The sequence below is a fragment of the Pseudochaenichthys georgianus genome, chromosome 11 (assembly GCF_902827115.2).
Source record: "Pseudochaenichthys georgianus chromosome 11, fPseGeo1.2, whole genome shotgun sequence".
In the NCBI taxonomy this organism is placed as follows: domain Eukaryota; kingdom Metazoa; phylum Chordata; class Actinopteri; order Perciformes; family Channichthyidae; genus Pseudochaenichthys; species Pseudochaenichthys georgianus.
In genome coordinates, this window is record NC_047513.1 from 3,398,055 (window position 1) to 3,418,808 (window position 20,754).

A 20,754-nucleotide genomic window follows, 5' to 3' on the forward strand; every position below is an offset into this window, starting at 1 on the left:
GCAAATCTTTTAAATGCATTTGTGGATGGTGTTTTACATTTCCAAATCACATATTTACACACAAATTATTTTTATGTTCACACAAATAATTATGAGACATATCTATGCCCATAATTCGACTTCAGCCTCTATGTCTGGTCAGACATCAATCTGTTCCACGTAGCGCGCTCCCTAGAGGCCTGGAGCACTTCCGGAATGTTTTTTTTTTTAATGTGTTTTGGGATTTGTATGTGCTTTGGACTTTGCATATCGTTTTGGTATTTGCAGCGTTTTTTTGTTGCGTTTGTTTTCGGGGTTTGTGTGTTGTATTTAGTTTGCATCATTTCTGTAAATGCAGCCTTTTTCTGTTGTATTTGTTTTCAGGGTTTGTTTGTTATTTCATTTAATTATTTGCAGGTGTTTCCTGCTTATGTAGGCCTATGCGTTTTGGGCCGTTGTTCCGCGTTTGCACCTGCCGGCCACCGTACAGCTCTCCCCTGAGATCTCCTCGCAGAGTTTCACATCCTCTGTTCATCAATTTTACCGTAAAACAGGTTTGCTAAACATTATGGTAAAAATACTATTGGGATAGAAGTTGACTAAGTAACTACATAATTTGTTCCCAACATGTGTACTCATTTTTGCCTTAAATTGTTTTGGGATATTTTTCAAAACGTTTATTGACGCAGTAGTTAATGCAGACTTTCTCCACTGTCTTTTCCACACATTACGGTTGATGTTACCAGGGAGGGACTCGACCACAGACACAATGGAGCTGCAGTGACTGTGAATAGCCGGTGCCTGTTCTCACTACTCTCATCATTTACAGCCCCTCACATTCAGACAATGCTGAGTTGTAATGTTATTCTCTTCGGAATGCTAGCAGCTAGTTTATTGTTGTTTTTGCATTAACGAATTATCTTTGTGAGATAGCATACAGCCCGTTTAGTTGGTTAGCTCACTAGCTAGCAAAGCACCTGCTGCCCTCCTGCTGCTATTGTTTCTTCTGCTAACCTGGATAGAACGGTCCAGGTATCTGTGAGATATAATGGAGTTTCCTTTTGATATCAACCACTTATTTCCCGAGAGGTTCTCCATCTTGGACCAGACCCTTGTTGCAGGACGTAAAACAGCAGGAATGTAAGTCGGAACATCCTTTTCTCTTCAGGCTGGGAACTGTCACATTGTATTAATGCTACAGAGTACCAGAGTCACCAACACAGTACTATATGTGGCTGTGCTGCTGTAGAAGAACAACTGGATAATATGGAGGAAGATACTTCATTTCAGAGTGTGTGTCACTTTGTATTCAGGGGGTTGTTGGGGGTGAAGTATCAGTAGAAATGGGAAGTAATAAGTAACCTCAGTAACTTTGAGGTACTTGAGTATTTCCATTGCATGCTACTTTGTACTACTACATTTAAAAGGGCATTTATTTCCCTACCTTTATTGTTAACACTTTTAATAAAATGCAACTCTAAAAATTAAACTAGTGGATAAACTCTTTAAAGGTCTCATGTCATGCTTTTCCGGTTCTGACCCGTCCCCTTGTGTTCTGTAGCTTTTTCTGCATGTAAACGGTCTGCAGTCACAAACCCTCAAAGTACACCCTGTAGCGAGTAAAACTCTAACACAGAGAAGACCTGTCTATGCTGCCCCAGAACGCCTCGTTGGACATTTCTCTTTTTCCATTGTTTTCTTCCTGTAGTGACTTAACGATACCCAGGTCCAAATGGACCAATCCGTGGAGCTACACTCACTCACTCACTCACTCACTCACTCACTCTCTGTGTGTGCTCAGGCTGAGTTCCGCGGTGTCTCTCTGTCTCGCAGACCCCACGCACAGTAGCGTTTTTATATGTACAAAAGTGGTGGGGCACAAAAAACGTAGATGTCTATAAGCTTCTGCAGTGAGGTTCATGGCTGGTGAGGCACTGGCACTGACTCTTCAGGTTTACAAATATTATATTTTGACCTAAATCAAAATATAATATTATTTTAAAAAGCTTTTTTTGTCTAATGCTTCAATTAATTTTAAACAGACAGTTCAACAGAAGGATACCCAAAAAATGTAATTTTATCATTTAAATATTGAATTGTTCTCTCTTAGTAAGATCCCATTTTCAATACAATTGCAGTCTTACCTTGACTATCCTTCTGGACAAAAATCTCTATTACTTTTTTGTAAAAGTCCTCCTTATGTTCTTGTAGTTTTAAAAGTCTATCATAAATCTAATCTAATCAATAGATTTATGATTCGAAAATGATAAAAGTAGGGTAGACATGTGGATATTATCCGGCTGAACAAAACGTTCATTTATCTAACAGGTTTGTTTCCCACAGATCTTATTTGGAGCTATTTTCTAAAATCCTATGGAGAAATCTCATTGCTTTTTTGTTGAGGGAAGCCATGCGCAGCTTACTTCCGGGTTTTAGGACGCGTCACTGCACCAATCTCGTCTCCTCTTCACACACCACACTTTTCGCGGCACACGTACTTACAGCCAATCAGCTCTGAATGATGTGAGATGACGTATGGTGGGGATGGCAGCACTATGCCCCTATGGTCATTATTTTTTTGCCACACACATTAAATAGGACAATACTCTGAGCATGCGCAGTGTAGTTTTTGCAGTCACCGTTCACTTAGACAGTCAGAGGGAGGGGCAGGATCGGGTTTTGTCCCACATGGCTCTAAACAGCTCAATAGGCACACACTGTAGACACTAATTAGAAGAACACATACTAAAACAGCAATGAGACGAATCAGATGATTAAACATGATCTTAAAATATATTTTATATATTTTTTGCATTTTGATGTAATCATTATTTGTAATACTTTCTGCTGACACTAGGTGGGGCTGTGCCCCACCTGCCCCTAATGACCAGTCGCCACTGCCCACGCAGCAACCAGGAAACGACACCAGTAATCCAGCTCACACTGTCCGCTCCTCGAGCCTCAAAGTTGTCATTACTAATTGCTAGCAAACGCCGTTGTAACACATATCAGAGCACAGTGTGCTCACAGGGGGGGGGGGCTTGTCCAACAAGCCGTGTAGGACAGAGAGTGAATACACATGCTATACAGAGATGCTGTGAGAAACCAATGTGAGTTTGGAACATTGAACGATGTAAATCTATTCTAGTAGACCTCACAATGGAATGATCAGTAGAACTGGCCGTGACGCGGAGCTTTAAGTCACAAAAGAGTCTAATTATTTAAATGTTTTACTAAAAGTAAATCAGAACTTAAACAGTGAAATGCTAATTGATGCAACAATATTTTCTATAAATGTCACATATATAGATATAATTATATACACACGCTCTTTTCTGCACAATGATTACTTTTACGTTTTATATTTTAATTTTGGAGATACTACTGTTATGATGATGTACTTTTATGCAAGTAAGATTTGAATGCAGGACTTTTACTCGTAACAAAGTATTTTGACAATATAATAACTTAATACTTCTTCCACCACTGATTATTGTTGTTATTCATGTTGCAGGCCACATCTTCAGGCAAACATAGAAACGGTTATCGATGAGCTCGGGAGAGCCTCAGCAAAGGTGAGTCTCTGTTTGTATGATTTGTTGGAGTTAGAATCAAAATAAAACTGACTTATTTAGAATTTTGAAAATAGTTGTAGTTCACTTTTAATACTTATAAGCACTTTTAACTTTCTTTAAATATTTATATCGTACTTTTCCTAACATTTATCACTATTTGTCTTTTGACATGAAAAGACAAATTACCCGTTTATTAAATTATCTTTTTTAAATGCTTACTCCACATAAAAGACCCAGAGGCTACATTACATCACTTCCAGCAGAACCATTAGTCCTAATGGTTCCCAATGCAGTCTGCTGGTGATCAGGGCACCAGCAGACTGCATTGGGAACCATTAGGCCCAATGGTTCCCAATGCAGTCTGCTGGTGATCAGGGCACCAGCAGACTGCATTGGGAACCATTAGGCCCAATGGTTCCCAATGCAGTCTGCTGGTGATCAGGGCACCAGCAGACTGCATTGGGAACCATTAGGCCCAATGGTTCCCAATGCAGTCTGCTGGTGATCAGGGCACCAGCAGACTGCATTGGGAACCATTAGGCCCAATGGTTCCCAATGCAGTCTGCTGGTGATCAGGGCACCAGCATCACTGATCTGGTTAACCCAATACTGTGATCCAACATCTATCATCCTCACAACACTCTTTCATTTGAATGAAGTCGGTTCAAACACACAACACACAGGCATAGTGCGCGTATGTACACCCACTACTAGTGTTGTCACAATACCAACATTTTGGTTTCGATACCGATACCAAGTCAAGAATTGCGATTTCGATTCTTTTTCGATATTTTTATTTTATTTTCATGATAAATAAAATTGTAGTTTATCTGTTAAAGTGTTTTCTTACAACATGGTCTCTTCTTTATGAGTTTATGTGATTTCTTTGATAGTTAACTTTATATTTTATTAACATGTAATAGTACCGTAGGCTTGCCCTCACTGTCAGAGATATCGCTCAAATACTTCCAAATTTCGCTTCTGGCGTCTTTTTTGTCAACAAGCCGAGGCGCAGCGGCAGTTGCACTCCCACTTGCAGCCATGCTTCTCGCTTTCTCACATGCTCTGGCAGCTAGCGCGTGCACGAGAGAGGGGAGGGACTTAGAGCGTGCTTGAGAGGGAGGGACTGCAGGCACGGCTGCAGTGCAGGGAGTGGAAGCAGAGCAACACACACGGCTCTTATTAAAACGGCGCTTTCTCACCGGAGTACTTTTCCCCGTCATTCCTAAAGTACCGATACTAATGAAACGGAGGAATCGTACCGTTTTTAACGGCAGGGTATCGCGGTACCTTTCAAGTATCGGTACACCGTGCAGCACTACCCACTAGTGTACTGACATATCATTTAGACATGTCTTGTACAGACAGAGGGCTGGAATATTATCCTTTGCAAAACTCAAACCACATGTTAGTACAACGATAGTACTGATGATAAACGTAACCGTGTCCTTACTCTCCACAGGCCCAGCAGCTCCCAGCCTCTATAACCAGTGCCTCCAAGCTGCAGTCCCAGAAGCACCAGCTGTACCTGCTGAAGGAGGGAGAGAGCAAGGGGTACATGGCACACTCGCTGACTGAGCTGTATTCATCAGCTGGGCCTCTAATAGCTTCAGTACTGAGTCACACTGTGGTCACAGTGCATGTGCTGTTGTGTTTGGATGTGAGCGTACTGTGTTTATGTTTATCGCAGCAGGACAAAGTGAATTGGAGCACAGAGTCTTACTCACTACACCCTCTTGTATCCCATCCCCCCCGCCCCTCCTTCCCCACACACAGAGGCCGTGGTGTTGTCGTGGGGTTTCTCAAGGTTGGCTACAAAAAGTTATTTCTTCTCGTGAGTACCTTTTTTGTCTTGAATTCTCTTCTGGCTCTTCAGTTGGGCAATTATTTCACATGCTTCCCTGATGTGATGTCTGATGAAACTTGCTTTCTGAGCTGACAGGTGTGCTGGTTGTGTTTCCTCCACAGGACCGACAGGGTTCACACGTGGAGGCGGAGCCGCTGTGTGTTCTGGATTTCTACATAGCAGAGAACTTGCAGCGATATGGCTACGGGAGGGAGCTCTTTGATTTCATGCTGCAGGTGCAACTCCTTCCAAATGACTCGAAAGCAGATTTAGTGGAAGACGTTATGACATTCAGCTCTCTAGGTTCTAGTCTGTGGGCTTCCTAAGAGAAATGTTATGAAATACAGGTTCCATTATTCCCTCATGGTGGAAGTACTGCCTGTTGTGGCTTCCTTCCTTTGTTTCCTTAAACCACTTGGATGCCTTTTAAACCTTTTAAACAGACATTTCTAACATTTTATCTTTCAATGTTGTTGTTTTACTTACACTTTTGATGACTTTTGGCTTCTGATGGTGTGTGACTAAAATACTCGAGAGGCTGTGCAACTCTTGGTAAATCCAAATCAAATCAAATTCTTTCCACAGCCATTCAACAAACCAGAGATGCCTTTACAGAGGTCAGACGAATACAAAAGAGGCACAGCTCGTCTTCCTTTCTATCGTGATATACGTCGTCATGTGTCTTCACGGCCTCTTGCTCACAGGTTTCCCATATCTGTGACTATAAAGACTGGCACTGTGGGAATTGTAGTCTTTTATAGTCCCTCGACTACAGAGGTCACCACTGTGACAATATTAGGACCTTTTCACAAAAAACTAAAACTGGCTTTAACACTACCATACCTTCAATCCTGGTATGCCTCAAACAAACGAGTGTGTTGCCTTGTTGACGTAACACATCTAAAAGCACAAGTAACCACACTGAAAGGCAACATGTTCTGCCAGTAGTCATTCTGTAACCTGTAGCCACATGCGGGATGTTCAGTAAAACTAGGAGAACATAGAGCGATGAGAAATGCGTGCATTTTCACAAACGACACTGAATGGAACTTGGAACTGTCTTTTTTGAGAGAACTGGAAAATATGTATTAATATATCTGCCAGTAGAGATGATGATCACCGTTCATAGCTGTGTGTTGTTTATTAGTCTCTTTCTGTTTCTGTACCGCAGCACAAGAAGTTAGAGCCCGTCCTGATGGCTTACGACAGGCCGTCGCCCAAGTTCCTGTCCTTCCTGGCAAAGCATTACTGCCTGACGCCCAGTGTCCCTCAGGTACAGTCTGTCCTTCACGCTGTCGCTATGTGTGAGGCTTTACCAGCTGTCGCTCATCAGGCCTAAACAGTAGAAACAGTGTGTCTCTGTACTTGTAAAGGATCACTTGACAGTGAAAAAGCTCAACTCTGTAAAACAGTGTAAAAGCAAGCAGAGTGAGACTTCTCTTTCGTACAATCATTATCAGCGTACTGAGTGCAGTGCCTCTCAGAGAGTGGGGGCGCAGAGGCCTGACGTTTGAGCACCACTGCTGTAGTGTTAGAAGTCAGTTAAACATTCACCACATTAGGTATGACTTATTTAAGGACAATAAAGTTACATCTATTCTCGTCTAATCTTATCATATACATTATTTAAGGTGATCAGCACTTTTTGAATCAAGTAGATTGTGAAAGATAGGGCGTCAGATTGAATAGCTGCAGCTTGTATTCCAATGCGTCAGATACACACACAGTCAACAGGTAAGGATCATCCTGGATATCATTCATATTACAGGTCAAGCTGTCGCACCGGATGCTTCTGCTAGTTCTGTCAGTGTGTGTACTCGCTCATGTGAGTGTGGATCACACTGTTTCCATGGAAACCCAGAGAGCCAACCACCTGCTCTACTTGCCCTCAGCAGGATGCATGCATACAGTGACATGCAGTTGAAGCAGAGATGGTTCCTCAATGCGTTAACTGTTCCCAAAGGTCAAGACTGAACGCCTTTTCTGACGGCTGTCCTGGTTCAGTAGCTTGCCTTGGTAATGCTGCTCAGTCGATTGTACACGCCTTCACCGTTTGTTTCATTGTGAAAAAGCTGACCACATGATTGGATCCCTTCTAGTAACAGTTATGTTGTTTATCATTTTATTCTTTCCAGGCCAATAACTTTGTGGTGTTTGAGGGCTTCTTCGTCAACATAGCAGGTACGTTCTTCCCAATGGTTTTCTTTTTGTTGCCGAAAGGGCTTATGTGATTGTGAAAACGGGAGCCTCTGAGGATTCTGGGAATGTACTTCTCAAGCCTCCTCATTTCTCAGCATATCTGTGTAAAGCCCTAACACCCAAGTACTTCTGTGAAAACATATTTTGAAGTTCAGTTACATCACACATGTTGCATGCTCCAGTGTAAAGTGAATTCTTACTTTTGACATCACTTTTTTGTTGCACATTTCCATGTACAATTCTCCTCATCATAGAGTGTAAGAGTGAAGAAGAGCAGAGCTCCAACATCTTTTGTTTCATCAAACTCTCTCAGGCTCACCCTCCTCTCCTCTGCCGGATCAGGGGATGTTCAGCTTTTTGTAAGGACTTCTAAATCTCTTTTCTTTCCTCATGTGTCCCCAGCATCTTGTCCTCCTCCTTTGTCCCATATGACATGTTTGATTCTCTGGGTCTTCTTGTTTTCCTCATCCTTTCTCAGCCGGTTTTCACTCCCTTATTCCCGTCACTCTTATTTTTCAACACTTACAGGTATAGTATATGTTACATTTGATGCCTCAACCTGTAGATCCACCTCACCCCCCCCCCCCCCCCCTCTCACTGACGGGAGGATACCTGCCTGTTTCCCGACCCTGCAATGCCTCTTAATGTCTGTCCGATTGTTAAAGAGGCCCTATTTTCCTGTAGTGTGTTGTATAGGTTTGAGTGGTCTGCAAAGGCTACAATCCCTGAGTTTCTCCCCCCCCCTGCCTCCATTGGGGGGGGGGGGGGGGGGGGGAGTTCCCTTGTTTACTTCTGTAACATAATGCCATCACTGCTACACTCGTGTTTCTATTGGCTCGCGCTCCAATACATTGTACGTGATAGGGCTGGGACCCTACAAGTGGTTGACCTTTCATAACAGAGCCGGCCGGCTAACCAATCAGAGCAGACTGGACTCTGGTTTCAGACAGAGGGTGAGAAGAGGTGCTGCAGCAGTATGAGAAAAATAAAGAGCGAATAGAGAGACACAACATACTAATATGACCCTGAACATTAGCATAACCCTTTGAAGGAGGCCACAGTTACAAAAGTCCTGAAAGAGAGCAGAGTTAGTTTCTGTCCTTTTTTTCACATGTCGCTGTGCACGGACCATGAATACATCACACACGTGTTGGCAAGACTTACTTGCTTCGTTGCTTGACATGATGGTGTATTTACTCTTATCCAAATAAACCATGGCGACTATGCTAATTGATTGTGTGCTCTTAGATTGTGGATTATCCTAGTTATTGGGTGAGGGTGGAACCTGAGTGTCAGCTTGTCATTAATGGTGTCAAACACTCCTACACTTTTACGACATTTCAAAATATATGTTCAGGTTATCCTAGACCAGTGTTTCTCAAACTTCTTCATACCAAGGACCACTTAACCAATAAAAAAACACTCGCGGACCACCTAACTCCACAAATATCCAAAAACACATCGTTTTTTACAAATCGCCTGAAAATGGTACACACAAGTGGCAACATGTGTGATGAAGGTGCTTATCTGGGCTATATCATGCAATCGAAAGTGAAACTTAAGCTCGTTCCATTGCGAAGATATTCCCGCGAGAGTGCGAAAAACTTAAATACATTTATTTATTTAAAATGTGAAATTTTACCAATATACTCACGGACCTCTAGGGGGCGCTCACGGACCACCAGTGGTCCGCGGACCACACTTTGAGGAGCACTGTCCTAGATTGATATGATAACATGGCACAAGAAGAACTCTTTCACATGACTAGATAAGGTTTTACAATCTGTGGAAGTGTTGAAGGGTACTGTCGGGGACGGTCTGTCCTGTTTCAAGTTCTGCTAGAAATGTTGCACATGCTCACATGTCTGCTCTGAGTTTGAAATGCTCTCAAGCCTTCACTGATAAGTAGCTGTAGTACTGGCAGAGGAAATCCTGTTCAAATGAAGCTTGTGAAGGACGGAGGCCGTTTCTCAATCGCGAGTACACATGCTGCAGAGCCACTATTTCAAGTATACTACGTCATAGTGGCGCAGAATGCTGGGCATTTAAACAGTCCTTCTGCGCCACTCGATGACGTAGTATATTGAAATAGTGGCTCTGCAGCAGCTTACTTGCGATTGAGAAACGGCCAGTATGTAGTGTGAGCAGTCATGTTCGGTGTTTGTCCCCACTCTAAATGTGTTCCCCTCCACAGTGGCCCAGCTGAGAAAGGTTCCCCTAAGAAAGCCGGACGGAGAGATCAAGCCCTACTCTTTAATGGAGAGAGAAGGTAAACAGACCGACACGTGACTCGGTCAGGAGAATGAAAACTGTTCTCAGCCACACTGACAGCTGAGAACAAATCATAGTGATGTGTTAGCTAGGCAAGCAAGATCATTTATTAAGCACAACACAAGGCAATTTAAAGTGCTTTACAACTAATACAAAAGCATTAAGATATCGTTCAACAGAAACAAATGATCAAATGACTTTTAAAAACAATCATTAAAAGAAAATAACATAAAAACAAGCCAAGTAGAATAATTCAGCTATAAAATAGAAAAGTTAAATGTACCGTGCGGTGGAAGAACAGCTATTTGATTTAATTAAAAGCAGCAGCAAAAAGAAAAGTCTTCAGCCTGGATCTCCTCAGTGAGCAGCAGACCTGCAGCTTCCTGCTTTGTTCCAGATGGAGCACAATAACTGCTTCTCCATGTTTAGTTCTGACAGGACAGAGACCGGTTCCAGAACACCTGAGAGTTCAGGATGGATCATTATGTAGCAGATGAGAGCAAAGCATCCAAGGCAAAGACCCCCAAAGACACTTACAGTAGTCCAGTCTACTTAAGGTAAACGCTGGACATCAAGTTTTTCCAAATCCTGCCGAGACATAGCCCTTTAATATATATGGTGGTCAGGATAGAAACATCAAAACACTACATAGTATTGTGTGTATAATTAGCCTTCTCCCATGACACAGGAATAGTGCTGTTTTATATTTAGGCTCTGCTCCTATTATGCCAAATAGAGATAAACTAGTTCACTATATTTGCATAACAAAAGCTCTTGCAAGATTTGACAGTCCTCATAAACAGTCAATCTAAAAATACTTTTTTTCTGTGTGCAAGTAAAATATCAGGGAAGTGGAACGAGCAGAAATGACATTAAAACACATTGACAGGTGTTTTTAGATGATGATTAACCTTGATGGAAATGATTGTTTTTCAATAAAGGCACACCCTTCCAATGGATAATGAATACACAGCACACGGTGCAGCCTCTACAGTTTGCTCATCACTGCTTCCTCTCCCTGCAGCGGTGCATCAGGAGCAGCGGGCTCGCCCCTGGCCCTTTGCTCCGCCTCACTCCCCGCAGCGGTCGGTATCCTCCCAGTGCTCCCCCTCCCTGAGCGGGGGGTCCTCCCCCAGCAGGCCCCGCCCCCAGGCCGCACCAGTTCCTGCCCTTGGGCGCAGCAGGGAGCAGAGCCCCCAGTCCCCCCTCCTCGAGCGCTGCAGGGAAAGACACAGCAGGTAGGACACACACACCATCCCTCTGACACACACACACACACACACACACACACACACACACACACACACACACACACACACACACACACACACACACACACACACACACACACACACACACACACACACACACACTACCCATGCACATTTTACACATGAGTCTGCTAGGACCTGGAATGGAAATGCAATCACTAAAGTGTGTTTCCCCATGCACAGCAACACTGATGCAGGCAGATGAGTTGACACTGATAGAACAGTTGGTGAGGGCAGCATCAGGAACATGCTTTCAAGTGTGTGAGATTAGAGCTGTGTGAGGTCCCTGCAGCATCCAAAGAATACGAAACCTGACAAGTGTTGTAATTGATTGAAGTGATTGTACTATATGTAAACATCTGTTTACAAAGTCTCACTCAAAGCTTGTGCAGTAAAGTCGTATTTTCACTACTTCACAAACACACACATTTTCACTGGAGCCCCACTATAGATGAACGTCCGACTCGCGTGGAATGTATCACTACGGGTTTAGCCAACATGATCCCATTAATGAACTAAAAGAAGATTACTCAATATTCTTAGTTTTGGAATACCTTTTCATTTCAGAAAAACATTATCTTATGTTTGAAGGTTACCAGGTTAGTCCGGATCCCTCAGTGATGATACTATATACCTACATAATCTGTGGAGTCTCAGCTTTAATGGGATATCTTGTAAGTGCAGCTACGATAAGTAATAAGGGTACTTTTATCTTGAGTTCTGTGCCAATGTCCGTTAGCATTTTTCGCTCGGAGGTCATTTAGATGCTTCTTATGAGACTTGTGTTTTTGTTTTGGTAAAAATGGTTTGTATCGTCAGTTAGCTGAGATTATTCCCGTTAATCTGGTATAACACATTAATAGGTTCTTAAATATTAAGATCCCCTGAGACACTGTCGTGGAAAAAAAAAAACAGGTTTAACAGGTTAAGCTCAACCGCTAACCAGAACATTAGTGCCCCTCAGTAGTGCCCTGGCTTCTGAGGAGGGGTGACTGATGACCGATACGCCTACAGAAGAGGGGTTGGGCCACTTGGGAATTCATTTTTTGAGGTCTGACAATTTTCCTTTTGTTTTTTTCATTCTGGTTGAAGTAAAATTCGGAGAGGAAAAATGTTGACTTTTATTTGACTTTTTTCCCTGAATTTTGAATTTAATTTCAGAATTCTGACTTTCTCTCAGAAGCGTGTCTTTAATCTCAGAGCTAATAAAAACTCACTTTTGTTTGGATCTAAAAAACAATTCACGTGGCCCTAATCCTCTTCCCTATATACCTTGCTGCATTGCTGCTTATGAATTCATGTTGCAATCCTAAGAAAGTATTTAGCACACTTCATGTAAATGAGCTTGTTTAATTAACAAAGTAGAAATAGAATGGAGAGGGTGCTGTCTGTCAGAGCGACGCTACATTCCTGTCTTCAGTCTCTGATTGTGTCCTCTCTCCTTTATCTGTTCAGCCTAGTGTTCTAAACTCTGTCTCTTCCTCTCTCTTCCTCGTTCCCTTCACCTTTTCATTCTCCCATTTCAACACATGTATCTTCTTTTACTCATTTGACATACATTTTTGTTCACTGTCATCGTCCTCTTCTGTTCTTAGTTCCCTCAATAGATCTCATCAGGGCTTGCATTGACCTCCTCGGCCTGGCACTGTGCCTCTTCCCTTTAATCGCCTGGCTTCTTTTAGCTCCGTTTCTGATAGACAGTGTGTGACACGTGGAGTGCCTTTACACGGCCACCAGTCTCTTGCTTTTCAGTCTTACAGTATGGTCAAATCGAGCGGTGCAGTGATGACAGATTTGTAGCATCACAAGAGCTCTGGGATCTTTCCATTGGATTTCAGTACATTGCAGAAAATGGCAAACACGTTTATGAAACTTACATGTTTTGTTCAGCAGGATAATCTTCACATTTCAACACCACTTTGTAATGTTTTAGTCGTAAATGCAATCACCAGAAGTAAGCTAACTGTAGGCTAAAACCTGACTACATCACCGTCACATGGCTGTGCATCACCGTCGCTAAGCTAACGGCGGCTAATGGTCGGCGTGATGATGTTTGCTAGACTTATTTAGACACTCCACTGTTTTTATGACACACATTCATGAGTGGAGAAGTTACTGACATATTTTATTTTGTAGAACTAAACGTGAAAGTCTCTTCAGTTTGTGTTAACCACAGACTTCATTTCAGCCTTCCAACTACTACGATGAAAAAGTGGTAAAATGCTGACTCATTTCCAGGTTTTAGGACTCACTCCTGCACCGCTCTATTTGCGGAATCAGATTGGCATAGAACATTAAAAACTGGTGCTTGATGTCCCCGTATACATGATCCAACCAGTGTTCAGGTTTCATCCGCCTGCCGTGGATGTGTTCTACGCAGCAGGTTCCCACGGTTACTTTACCTCCACATTTCTCTCATCACAGAACCAGGATGTGTGTTTTTGACTTTTAAGAATATAGTCCTCATGTTCCCAGCAGAGGAACACCATGGCTCTGTCTTATCTGCCCGCCTTTTCTATGAACCCATTAAACTGTCAACCAATCTCGTAATGTCAGACTGTGTTTTGTCACACACACACGCACATTTCTTTTGTTCCCTTTATGTGGCTTCTTTGAGTTTGATTATTGTTTGCCGTCTTTTATCATTACTTTTTATTTATTTTATTATGTCAGTTTTTCATTTATTCTCCTCCTTTTTTTCTTTCTGTTGTCTCCCTAACTTTTCTTTGACTTGCACTGCCGTCCCTTCTCGTCCTCCTTCCTCCGTCGACGTGCTCCGTATGTTTGGGATGTCTCCTGCAGCGAGCAGGGTGGGGGGGCCACCTGCAGCCCGTACAGGGGGCCCCTGAACAGCGGAGCAGCTGGATTGCTGCACAGACCTTCCCCAGGTGAGCTTCAGTGAGGAACCTTTTTAGTACAAAAGTGTTGGGATCAAAATATATTTAAAGTACTAAAAGTACCGTACTTTTCGGACTATAAAGCGCACCTGCATAGAAGCCGCAGCAGCTAAACTGTCCGTCTGTCTTGCTCTCGTTCTGTCTCTCGGTTCCACTTTTACTTTGGCGCGCTACCTGTCTCACTCTTTTCCGGCCTCCAGCTTTTCCTGCTGGAGCCCGCCGCTTAGAGGTGGCGGGCGCGGACCGGTCCTAGAGCCCATAGAGTTAAAGGTGGTTAATTTTACCTCCTAAATCCATAGATTTAGGAGGTTCCCTAGTGGCCGTTAGCTGTACAAAAAAAATGGGGAAAAAAGTCGCGGCTTATAGTCCGAAAAGTACGGTAGTTGCTTGACCTAAAGGCCCATTTCAGAGTCATATACAGTTCATCTAATGAGGTGATTATGATCATTGTTGCATGAGTGTGTTCATCACATGGCGTCTTCACCCAACAAAGAAGAGGGAGATGACAGACTTTACTTGACTACTTTCATTTTGAAAAACAAATCCTCATGTTGAACCAAATCAGCTTTACTTTTGGGCAACCTGAAGAGAAATAACTTTTGGTAATGTCTCGGTTCTCGTTGTCTTTGTCCCATAGATTGTGAAATGGCTCTAATTTAACTTTGACTTGTTCAAACAGACAGCTATTAATGTATCAGCCACATGAACATCTCAGGATGATACATGTGCATCTTCCCCTTGTGTGCAGCCGGGATAGGAAAGCTCCACCCTTCATCTGACATAAATATGTGAGGAAATAAATACAAGTAAATAGTAGTATGACTATTAGAAACCTCTGGAGCCAGGATCAGACTGAGCCCAGTAAGGGCCCGCCCAGCAGATGTGGAAGTGTTCCTGACATGTATAGGCCATTTATAATGTGAGTTCATCCGACTTAACCCAAACAGTTTAAGTAGCAAGACTTTAATGAGAGAAAACAGATCTTGTGGAATACACTCCCTATGGGAGGGGCAGACCACCAACCAGCTGTGCTGAGCTACACTATGCTAATCTGTGATGCTAAGCTAGGAAGTCTTGTTGGGTTTTCTTCAGCTGCACATAGGGTTACCCCTTCACCCTAACCCTCCCTTCTACTGATCCTGTCCTCTCCTGCCCCCCCCACCCAGGTCCAAGCCTCTCTCCCTCCCACCTCTGTTTGCATCCAAGAAGCCCCTCGCCTCCTCCATGTACAGAGGGACCCAGCTGGGTGGAGCTGAAGAGGAGCTCCGGGGGTTGGACAGTCTGCAGCGTGCACCACGAGGGATGCTGGTCAACCAGCAGAGACGCCTGTTGGAGAGGGAGAGCCCCGGGGGCAGGGGGGGGTGGTGGTGCACTGCAGGAGAGAGCTGCCACAGCGCGCAGTGGGTGAAGCAGGAGCACCGGGGCACCCGGCCCTGGTGAACACGGGGACACGCTCCATAAGAGGGGTTATTATATCTGAAAGATGTTGCAAACAATGTTACCCTGTAGTAGTTTACTAAACATGCTATGGGCCAAATATGGAGGTGTTACTACAACAGCCATGAGACGGAAGCATCCAGATGAATTGGAAGTGTTGATATAAAGCCGTAACAGAGCAGCAGTGTTGAAGGGGAATCATGTGTTATGTAGCTTTGTGCATGTAAACGGTCTGCAAAGTCACATGATCAACCTGAGCAACAGTTTATGGCGAGTACGGCAAATACAAGTTGTAACAAGCAGTAGCGCTGAGCAAAGTGACTAGAACGAAACCACACACTTCTAAAGTCAGGCAGCACTAACCAGGCTTCGTGTGCCTTACTTTGACCATCCGTTCACTGTCGTCGATCATTGTGGAGAGACGCAGACGTGTTGTATCATAGCAGCTATCGGATGGAATCAATACATGGGCTGCTCAGGTTGTCGTGTCCGACTATCACAAGTAGAATCATAATGAAAATACGCCGCTAAAATGGTAGAAATGGCCATGACATGGGACCTTTAACAAATCACATTCCCAGCATTGTTAGCAGCAGCACACTCACCTGTACTCTCCAGCGGCCAGGTGAGTGATATGTGTTAACCTCTACATCTGTGTGAACGCACAAAGACAGACACATGCTTAAAGTCACACATGAGCCTACGGGACATGTCTACACATACGTAGCTATGCTGCATGGCCCATCAGGGGCAAAGGCCACGACGCTACATACTGGCATGTTGGTCTGATACTAAAGCTTTGTGGATGCTGGGTTTAGCCGTGTTACTCTTGTCACCTGCTTTCTGTAGCAGTGCAGGCATGACTCCTGTTCTAAGGGTCTCAGGAATCTTGCTTTTCCTCATCCTTCCAAACCATTTGCCATACAAACTTGTTGATGGAGGACTTTTACATACTATACTATAGGCTCTAAGTTGTATCCTATGATTATGTTGGAACTATTTTAGCCGGTGCAACCATAGGCTTCAGCTGACACTAATAATAGTCCGGTGATTATTTGTCTCGGGCCCGTCTCAGGTCGGTTAAATGGAATCCTTGCTTCCCTCACTTGCGTCGTTTCCCTGCGACTAGTCCCTCCCACCAGGGAAGCATGGAGGGACGCAAGGAAACCACGAGAAGCAGGGACATGAGTTTAAGAGCAATGGGACGTCCTTTCCTCCGGAGCGTCACGTGAAGCGACGTCCGTTTGGGATGAAGCCGCACAGCTGATCGTCTGACAGCAGCTCTGTCCCCGTTATTTCCACACACACACCCGCCACACATTTACTGACACTAACATTTGTATCATCTGTTGTAGACCCCAATAAATAAAATCAAATAAGAACTCATTCTCAAAAAAGATAAACGCCATTCTTAAAATGTATAAACGAACAATAGTTAGATTAATATTGATTAGAGTGCACAATAGAAATAAAATAAAGAGAAGAAAAAGAGATATGTTATCTATCAAAACCCAGTTAGATTAACATTCATTGGATTGCACACTTTGTTTGTTTGTGTGGATATGTAGCACATTAACATTTTAATAGCACTTAAAGGTGGGGTAGGTACGTTTGAGAAACCGGCTCGAGATACACTTTTTGTTATATTCCATGGAATGCTCTTAACATCCCGATAGCTATGAATATCTGAAGTGCTTTGACAAAAAATCCATAAAAAAACGTCATCTGTAGAAGCCGTAATACTGTAAAAAGTACAACCAATCCGATTGGATGGCCTACCTGCCTGTCAGCCTTCCATCGGGGCACAAACTTATCTCGTGCCCTCATTGGTCATGTGCGCGTTCGTGTGTGTTGGAGGAGGGGCTCTGTGAGGAAGTAGGCTTGTTTGAGACAAGCAAGACCTGCACAGACCTGCGCAGTTGCGATCAACGTCTTGCTAGTGCGTTGCATGATGGTTAGTCATTTTGTCCGACTTGCTCTGGAGGCTCGCCCACATGAGACTTTGAAATCTCGCGGGACAAAGACGCCCGCAGCCTTGAGAGCGAGGCGAGTTGGCACAGTTGCTCTCCACGAGCTGCGGAAGCGAAATGCTTGATGGGAAACGGCTCGCTGGTATCTCGAGCTGAGCGCTCATTGGTGGTTTTTACCACGTGCTGCTGATGCAACTCTCCAATTGGCTGGCAAAAGTTTGTTGTTTTGTGTCAGTTTTACGTCGCCACATCCATTCCCATTTTTCATCATTGTTCCACAATGTTTATCATCATGAAATTAATATCTATATATTTTATACTATACTGCTTACCGTTTTCATACTTTATATATCTTAGCATATTCATACACACTGTTCATACTGCTCACAGGCTGATATCTAATGTATTCATACCCATCACTGTTTATTCATCATTCAATTCATTCTATATGTTATTCTGTAGATTGTGTACATTACTTTCCACGTCACTGCTTGTTGCACCTGGTTAGAAGCTAAACCTCATTTCGTTGTCTCAGTACCTGTAATCTGTGCAATAACAATAAAGTTTCTCTAAATTAAACCAAATCATTAAAATAAAATCTATTGTAATGATATGGTTTAACCTTATTTATTGAATACATCATTTAAAATGGCAAGATGAAATCAAATTACATCCATGTTGTACACATCATAAAGCTTAAAGTGGCAGCTAAAGAATTAACACAGCAGCAGGTCTGTTCAATTCATGCTCTTTAAGCTTCATGTGTGCGGATCTGAAGGGACTGATCATTTGTAGCCTGTCCACCTATCAGTTTTGCAAACATTAAGAGGGAGGAGCATTTCTATTGCACCCACTTCATCTGCAACGAAAAACGCCAACGCAATTTCCGCCATTGCAAACCCAGCCAGTCAAGCCGACTCCGAGCTGTCCGACTTAAAACGAGCTATTTGACACCTCCCCCGGCTGCGATCGGCTACTTTCGAGGCGAGCCGCAATGTGTCTCAAACAAGCCTAGTGGCAGATTTTCTCCGGTTGTGTATTTTCAAATTCTAGCGATCTCGAGCCGGTTTCTCAAACTTACCTACCCCACCTTTAATGACTGACTGAATGGAAATGACAATAAATGAAAATGTAAAACAAAAAAAGCGATCATGAAAAGGTTTCCAAAAAATGAATAAAATGATTGTTGACCACTTTGTTGTTCAGATATATCACATATTTGTAACTAAATGTGACTCCCGTGAGGTTCATGTATTTTCTTCACTCCGCTGGGAAACGGCTCTCATGTCAAGAAGTATCAGATCAGTGCATGCGCTGCATCGTCCAATCAGTGAGCGATACACAGTAAGGGGGCGGGGCGAGTATCTGAGGATTTCATCGAAGGATGGTCTGATGGTTCCTCGGTTATCGCTCCTCCGGCAGAAATAAGAGCCATGGGACGGTACTCAAGATGGCGCAGACAAATCAACTTCCGGTGGGACCGTGGAAATGAAAATAGTCGACCTGAGACGGGGGCTGAAGTGGAATAGTCCATTTAGCTTAGGAACCTTTCTAAAGGAGTGAAATGACCCGGAAGTCCCTCAGTGGCAGCCATGATAAGTGCCGTTCGAATTCTCTAGAATGATGAGAATGATAGGAAAGGAGGTTTCAAACTTCCTTTATAACCTCCTTTAGCTTAGGAACCACTGGACCTCCCTAACCGACAGGAGAAGCGAAAATGCTGCCCCACAATGCCTTGCAGCCGCAGCATTTGCTAGTGCTTCAACTAGTGATGGCGAGATGAAGCCGTATGAAGCTTTCCAGCCAATTGGTTCGCAAAAGGGTTCATCTCATGAGGCTTCATCATGGGCTTCATTTGAACACAAACCCCCCTGTTGGTCAAAGTGTGTAAAACAGGCAGATTGGACTTCTCAACAGTGTGCTCTATCTCATACCGAGTTCTCATTGAGTAAAGCCTTAGAATAACTCTAAACAACGAACAGCAAATCATATTTTCATGTTAACAAAATTGTATTTATTCCAGTTTAATGATTGTGATTGAAAAGCCTAAGGAGGCTGGTAAACATTGCAAAGAGGGATTTGTATTCCTTAATAATATTCATAAACGTAACCATGTTGTTGCCTGAGAAAGGCTAAACCATATCAAAGAATACATTTATTAACTACATTGTCTCATTTAGCTGTAGCTTTTATAAACAACAAAAAAGACGTATTGACGAGTCGTTGAACCAGGGACCCTGCGGTCATGAGTCAGCTGCTTTCCAGCTGAGCCACAGCACACAGAAAAAACTGCAACATATGTATTCCTGTATTTATTGATGTTTTTATTCCTACATTTATTTATGCTTGTATCTATTTATTATGACATGTTCCGACCTCTATAAGTGAGGGTCTGAGCTCTCTTAATCCATCGTGTCCCCGGGCCCGCCGGGTACAGGAGGGGTAATATGGTTCTTGAATACATCAATGGGTAATATGAGCGTCGTGGTTCAACCATACTGTATGGGTTCAACGGTTCAACCGATCTGAATCGCTTCCTGAAGCAGTCAGGTGGTATCGACAGGCAGCGAGGCTTCGTTTGTCATGGATGACGTCACTGGCCCAAAACGATACAAGCCTCGATGCATGCTTCACAAAAAGCTTCGGGGATTACTCGACACACGCTCCGAAGCCTCGGCGCAATACGTAACATCACTACACACAACTCTCTCTCGTTTTTTAACAGGTGGCAAAATGGTCAGATATACAAGTCAATGCATTCTTATGGCTGCAGTTGGTTGTCTCTGATCTCTGGACACACACACAGGTGTTCTGAGTAGATGCTCAGGAATATAAACAAACACTGACAGACTGGACTTTAACAGACTGTCTCAGCCTATTCTTTTCTGTCTGATGGAGACTGCATACAGACTTCAACAGGTTACACATATTTTATACATTATTGGTGACGTATGGTTTTAGTCGAAAAGTTTGCAGTCAAAATATTCTTCTGCTTTCCCAAGCCTTTTTACCTTCTTTTCTCATCTTAATACAAATTCATTCACTACTACTTACATCTGATATTTAACTCCTTCAGCCTATTTTCAGCTGCAGAACCCATTCAACTATTACATTATTCAGCTATTTCAGGACATCAAGGCTATACATGTTGTTGTTTATACCTTTTTTAAACCTTTTCCTTTAAATATTAAGCTTTTTCTGCATTTTCAGCTAAATTCAGCCATAAATGTTCACAGTTTACAGCATTCGCACGCATTTTCTGCAGGAAATGCATTTTCTAGTTGGTAATTGTAAGTCGCTTTGGATAAA

The 20,754-nt window shown here is 43.1% G+C and overlaps 1 protein-coding gene across 4 annotated transcripts; it reads left to right on the top strand.

Moving 5' to 3' along the window:
• The first annotated feature begins 452 nt into the window (after positions 1–452).
• atat1 (alpha tubulin acetyltransferase 1) lies at positions 453–19,012 on the top strand. Of its 4 annotated transcripts, none has more exons than XM_034094389.2 (13): positions 453–533; positions 726–1,119; positions 3,494–3,554; positions 5,017–5,108; positions 5,331–5,388; positions 5,523–5,636; positions 6,572–6,673; positions 7,536–7,581; positions 7,913–7,958; positions 9,794–9,868; positions 10,895–11,108; positions 13,944–14,029; positions 15,205–19,012. In XM_034094389.2, exons 2-13 carry the CDS (start codon positions 1,028–1,030, stop codon positions 15,476–15,478), a joined length of 1,260 nt encoding a protein of 419 aa, XP_033950280.1. In that variant the 5' UTR covers positions 453–533; positions 726–1,027; the 3' UTR covers positions 15,479–19,012. The 4 variants fall into 4 exon arrangements, with proteins under 4 accessions (XP_033950280.1, XP_033950282.1, XP_033950281.1 ...); XM_034094391.2 differs by having other exon boundaries at positions 469–533; positions 1,069–1,119; XM_034094390.2 differs by lacking the exons at positions 453–533; positions 7,913–7,958 and having other exon boundaries at positions 559–1,119.
• The last annotated feature ends 1,742 nt before the right edge of the window (positions 19,013–20,754 follow it).

What these genes read in the sequence shown, in the direction of transcription:
- atat1 (XM_034094389.2), top strand. Translation starts at nt 1,028, where the DNA reads ATGGAGTTTCCTTTTGATATCAACCACTTATTTCCCGAGAGGTTCTCC. An exon ending in ACAAAAAGTTATTTCTTCTC is followed by an intron (nt 5,389 to 5,522) that starts GTGAGTACCTTT and finishes TTTCCTCCACAG; the next exon opens with GACCGACAGGGTTCACACGT. An exon ending in CTCTTTAATGGAGAGAGAAG is followed by an intron (nt 9,869 to 10,894) that starts GTAAACAGACCG and finishes CTCTCCCTGCAG; the next exon opens with CGGTGCATCAGGAGCAGCGG.